This window comes from Macrosteles quadrilineatus, unplaced genomic scaffold (assembly GCF_028750875.1).
Source record: "Macrosteles quadrilineatus isolate MER2022 unplaced genomic scaffold, UCM_ALF_1.0 Scaffold_2__2_contigs__length_208266976, whole genome shotgun sequence".
Taxonomy (NCBI): domain Eukaryota; kingdom Metazoa; phylum Arthropoda; class Insecta; order Hemiptera; family Cicadellidae; genus Macrosteles; species Macrosteles quadrilineatus.
This window is the reverse complement of record NW_026542595.1, coordinates 193,702,727-193,708,726: the sequence shown is the minus strand read 5'-3', so window position 1 is coordinate 193,708,726 and position 6,000 is coordinate 193,702,727. Positions and strand designations below refer to the sequence as shown.

At 35.4% G+C, this 6,000-nt stretch overlaps 1 protein-coding gene across 4 annotated transcripts in view; it reads right to left on the bottom strand.

Annotated features, from left to right (window-relative positions):
- Nucleotides 1-311: 311 nt before the first annotated feature.
- LOC128987929 (protein argonaute-2-like) overlaps nt 312-6,000 on the bottom strand; it is a 48,522-nt gene continuing 42,833 nt past the window's right edge. For all 4 annotated transcript variants that reach the window (XM_054409031.1, XM_054409033.1, XM_054409034.1 and 1 more), the window contains 5 exons: nt 5,486-5,576; nt 4,423-4,617; nt 3,205-3,441; nt 1,814-1,998; nt 312-975 (listed from right to left, as the gene is read on the bottom strand). In XM_054409031.1, the coding sequence (XP_054265006.1) occupies nt 882-975; nt 1,814-1,998; nt 3,205-3,441; nt 4,423-4,617; nt 5,486-5,576 (802 nt within the window). In that variant the 3' untranslated portion in view covers nt 312-881. The remainder of the gene's footprint in view (nt 976-1,813; nt 1,999-3,204; nt 3,442-4,422; nt 4,618-5,485; nt 5,577-6,000) is intronic.

The window sequence follows — 6,000 nt, the reverse complement described above, 5'->3', positions numbered from 1 at the left end:
AAATGATAATGAGTTCAAATAAACGGTATTAACAATTTAACACATACTTTCTCCCATTTGCTTGTCAACAACCTTTATCGTCGGTATGCGGTGGGAGTAACTATTGCATTAGGTAGAGAAAATAACAAAAAGTTACTTATGAACCGTAATTTTTACAGCAATGAGGGTTTGCAGTAAAAGTTAGACAACGTTCCCCCACACTAAACTTAATGATTGCACCACTATACATTAGTCATAGTCAAATTTATTTATTTATCTTTATTACTATACATTACCAAGACCACAGGAAAAGGAAATGAAAACAATTGGTTTATAAAATGTATTAATAAATATCTGAATATAAACTACATCTTTCTTTACACACAATATGTTTCAATTGTACAAAATCATTTCAATTACCATATTTCATCATTAGTAACTAAACTTGAACCAAATTCAAATTCAAACCAAAACGTATGTTGCTTCTTGAAAAACAAGATGAATTGGTACTTGGATGAATAAATATTAAACTAATTGGTAATGCAGGTTGCTATATGAATTGCACTAGCTCAAAAGATGATTACTTCATAAACAACAAATTATTAGTAAGACTAAGAAATGGTAAAATCAAAGGGGGAAAACATAGATGTTGCTGCTTGAAAAACAAAATTAATTGGTACTACATGAAAACTTACAAACGAATAATATAAAAAGGATTCTTGATTACATTAAAGATTGTAAATGCAGGTTGGCTATATGAACTGCAGTACATCCAAAGATCTTTTCAAATAAATTACAGATCCTAAGCAATAAATGGTTAATCGATCCCATCCCATATAGAACAATATAGACAATGCAAGGCTGAAACAACAGAATTTTTTCAGTAATGTAATGACAACAATTTACACAAAAAACATGGGAGAGTCGTTGACGATAACCTCTTGAATTGTTCGGGTGTTCATCTCCTGTTTAAGGTTTGTGAGGTTGATGCCAGCCCTGAAATCAGTAAAACAATTAATCAAACAAAAAACAAGTCGGCCTACATGAGAAACTTGACAAATAATAACACAAATACTATCTATGAAATTGTAATAAAAATAGTATATTTCACCACTTGTGGCCTGTGTAATGAACTCTATTGTTATACTGAACGATATAACAGTATATTGTAGCTTCTTTAGTAGGACTGTACCTCTTGCAAACTATAACTAGTTAAAATATAATTTACGCTATCTCTCAAAATGGTTTCTATTTTTTTTTTACAATTGTATACAACCAGTTGTTACCAATATTGATGTATTAGTCCACCAAGGTAATAAATTCAAACTTGTCAAATGTGTCTAACAGTTGAAAAAAGAATAATGTCAATATTACTGTAGCGAAACATACAGTGGTGACAAGGTAATAAAGACAAAGATATTTTAATAACAATGTGGGCTTATAGTAGTTTTATCAATCACGACTACTTTTTACACGTGACCAATTCCCCCAGGTGGGGAAATATTGTGTTTGTGTCTTAGGTACTATGGCCTACCTAGACTTGTCTAAGCTAAGTTACTAAGACTGTGGGGATGCACAATAAGCTTCGGTTGACATGCTTGAACCACGAGTCCCCCCCTCTCACAATGCAAGTTAGCTATTATTTGTTATAAAAATCACAACCTGATCTAGAGTCTTTCTTTAAACATAACTAACCTTACAAAGCTTAGTTAGTTCTTTAAACTTGTATTTTCTGAAGAGGAGGGGTGAACACCAACCAATGGTAGACACACAGTCTGTACACATAGTTTCTTTGATGTGAAACTTGCTAATACAATGACTTTTGCAGACTTACCCCTCCAAGTAGACTCTGCCCCGAGCTGCTGCCAGATGGGCGTAGTATGTCGGTGCCGGGTAGCTGACAGAGCGAGTGCAACGAGAGAACAAGTGGCACAAATAGTATGTCAACTCCTCCAAGTCGTCCTCTCCAATGTCTATGTCATCGTAAAGTTTATGGTACTTGGTGGGTCGGCTGGTACCCTAAAGAAATCATTCTTAATCAATTCATCCTGTAGGACTCTGCTGATCCTTAACTATTAACTTTTACCAATCGGGGTTTTGAAGGAAACAGAAGTCTAGATATACATTAGGAATAATTGATTAGAGTAAATAGGAAAACAAGACGGGAAATACAAAACAAGAAACATAATTCTACTACCTCATCTTAGTACATTCTGTTAATGATAATAAAATTACTGAATAAAGACACAATGATATTAATTAAAAGAGTCATTTATGTTTTAATTCAGGTGTTCACGTAATAGGGCTGCTGATAAAATATTCAGGGTGCTCAGTTGTACTTATTTACTACAATAATTTAATTAAAAGAGATAACAAAATAGGGTTGAGAATAATATTTTTCATCGCTCCGTAACGAAAGTAACTATTTTCGATAGCAGCTGACATCAATGAAAGTAGTCGTTTTCCAAGCTTTAATTTAGGGCGAGGGAAAATCGATCAGCTGATTTTTCCTCGCTCTCAGTTAGTTCTCCATTTATTCACTACGCACGGTAGTGTTTTGTCTCGGTTCAATTTAACGATTTGAATCAGCTGTTGGTAATGTTAAAAGTTGTTTTATTCTTTTATTTTGATGTTTAAACCTAATTTATTGAGAAATATACGTAGGTTTCCTTAAGAATAGTTTCTCTTATTTTTATGTTTTACAAATTAATCAACAATATACGTAGGTTTCCTTTTAGAAGATTTTATTTTGATGTTCAATCAAATTAATTGAGAAATACAATAGTTGTAATATAACTGCTATTCTGTGTTAGTGTATTTTTGCGTCGTGATGAAAAGTATCGTTCATAACTCGAACCGAAAGTTATTATCCGGCACTTGCTCCATTTTTCCCGTCCTCCGTGACATTGGAGTTCCCTGTGTTCGGCTTCGCCTCACACAAAAACTTGAGCGTGCACCGGAAAATGCCACTTTCGGTCCTAGTAATGAGATATACTATTACAATATAATAGGCTTTATTCTTGTGATCACACAAGTATGATATTTTTATTTTTAACCGTATTGAACCATGTGTGCTTTAGAGTGATCTAGGTTCAAACCACTGCCTGAAAATCAGTTGTTGAAAAAGATTGTTCTAAAATGATTTTCATATTTTGGATTGATTTTAATTTTTAAAATATAATGGCACAAGTATTAGTTCAGTTTCTTATAGTGAAGCCACTATACCTGCAGACTAGCATGGCTGACCAAGTAAAAGTCCATCTCCTTCGGATGTGTGATCATCGTATCCACAATGGTGCCAGGAGGCACATTCTTGTTCTTCCCGTCCTCATCTTCCGGGCGAGTGGGGAAGAATCTTGTGTGATGGCGCTTCTGCACCACCAGGAACAACACGGCTGGCTTGTAGTCGGAACTCAAGCTCTGACAAGCTCTCCTGATCGCAGACATCTCGGCTGACAGAACCTTGACAAATCCAATCAAAGATAAAAAAAAAACCACCGTGCCATGATGTATATTTAAGTACACTGTTGTGCAGTCTATGAGCATCATGTTTTGGATACTAGTGTAGTCTGTAGCTTAAACTTCATTCTGTCAAAATTAGATTTTTATTCTAAAAAACTTGTTACAATTTAAATGGAAATAGGGAGGGATGTCTACTTTTTACATATTCAAAGCTAAGAGATCAACAATTAATTGTAAGTTTTAGAGTGCCCTGCAAAGCCATGATAATAAAAATCAAGAACACTTCCAGAATTCTGAATTTTAAAAAAATTCCCAGATTAACACGTTGAATAAAAAATTAAAACAATAGTTATTTGTGCAACTAGTGAGAAAAGTGAGCAATTTACTCACTCGAGAGATATCCTTACTCACGAGCCGTAGGCGAGTGAGGAATGGTTTCTCGAGTGAGGCAATTGTACTTTGAACTCGAGTTGCACATTATACTTTTCCTACAGTTACCATAAAACAAATAAATTGGTGAAGAAACATAACCTATTTTTACACAGAAGTGAACTTTTAATATAACATTTAATGTGAAGTGACAAATACAACAGTACAACAGCTGACCAGCTGATTTACAGCCAGTGCTGCCAACGTACTTCGCGCGCATACGACGTTGCCTGCATGTTACGCGCTCACTATTTCGTGCCTTCACGTTGCAAATCTGGAGTGAGACAAAGTAATTAGAGTGAGACAATGTTAACATTGTCTCACTGATGAGTGGATTGGCCACTTTGCTTTCTCAAATCAGTGAGAGAACATGTACATTGTTAGGTAACTGTAGGAAAACTTATTAGTGCCACTAGTACCCTATGAAAGTGTTCAAAGAACCTTAATAATCTCCAATTCAAAAAGAAAAATATCTATCATTTTTTTACATTGATTATTGCTTATTCTACAGTATATGATTATACTTATTTACAAGCTAAATCATTTGATTACCTGATTAAACTGTCCTTCGCTGACTCCATCCCTGTAGAAGACGATCTTGACCGGTTTATGACCAGTCTTCTTGTAGAAAAACATGAGCTGTTTCTTCATGATTTCCTCCAGTTCCTGGATGATTTCCACACGGGGAGGTTGAAGTTTCCAGATCATGTTGTACATGAAGGCTCTGGGATCATGGCTGGCAGCCACCTGAGAGGTTGTAACTAGTGAGTGCGCTTACAGATACACAGTCACTCAAGAGTAATTAATTATGAGATTCATTGGTCAAAGAACGCAAAATATAATAGTGCATAAGACGTAGAAAAGAAAACTATTGAAACAACAAGAACAAATATCACAAGACCAGCGATGGTTTTGTCATGGTGTTCAGCGTCCCCTAAAAATGAAATTCAAGGGAAACTCCAGGTTTCTCAGGTGAGAAATTAGGTCAAAAATTGTCGCAAAAAACCACCCTCAATTGTACCTACTAGTAAAATAAAAACAATTAAAGGACCTAAATCTACTTCAAACTCTATTCAACTCTACTTCAATCTACTACAGGACAAAGGATTCCTGAAATACAACTTTGTATCATTGTCCTGCTATTGGAATCCTCATCAGCCCTCAAGTGCAGTGGTGAAAATCTAAATATAGATCCAAGGTTGCGCCCTCCCCTTCTCCCTGCACTACTCCACTCACAGTGCCCCCTCTGCTCCTTTCAAGGTCATCGCTCAACCCCTCCCACCCTCCTACTGTTTTGCCTTTCAAGTGATTCTATTCTGACTTTTTCTTTAAACTTTTTTTAACAGTTTTTAAAAGTTTTAAGCCAAACTCGACTTGAAACTGCCGAGTTCAAAGATAAGCTCGAGTTTCAAGGCCGTACTCGACTTGAACTTGAAATCTCGAGTACTCGCACATCTCATTTTATACGCTGTACTGAACCGAAATTGTACCGAACCGACAACGGTAAATTAGGCCAGAACCGTACCGTACTTTATCGGTATACCCCAGACCCCAAAAAATTGCAACCTCTTTGCGAACCACCATCTTAACACTCTCAGTATGATGACACACTCACCGCAGCCACTGAAGGGATGTTGGTCTGGTCTGGGGAGGGGTGAGTGACATCAGCCCCTACCAACATTGTCGGCTCTCTCATGATTATAGGGCTGTGAAAAACAGATATTACAATGGAAATCTCAGTCCTTAGAACTACTGTATGAAATCAATGTAAACATATCAAGGAAATATATGGAGAAGTGCGAGTCTGAGATTTTTGATTGAATAAGGATTTTGTAAAAATAGTTGACTTTTCACAATAATTATTGTTCTTTCCAAAACAAAATTTTATGCTATGAGCCACCTAGGAAACTGAGTTTAAAATAAATGCTAGCACCTTTTATTTCCATAAAAAATGTGAGATACTGAAAATAAATACACTTATAAATGCTAGTTCCTCATAATTTCTAAAAATGTGAGATAATAAAAATACACCTATGATGGATGAAATTTCATTAAAACTGTTCAATAGAAATAAACTAACTTCAAATGCATTATCATAAATAATTTTAAAAGAAATAAAAACACTTTACA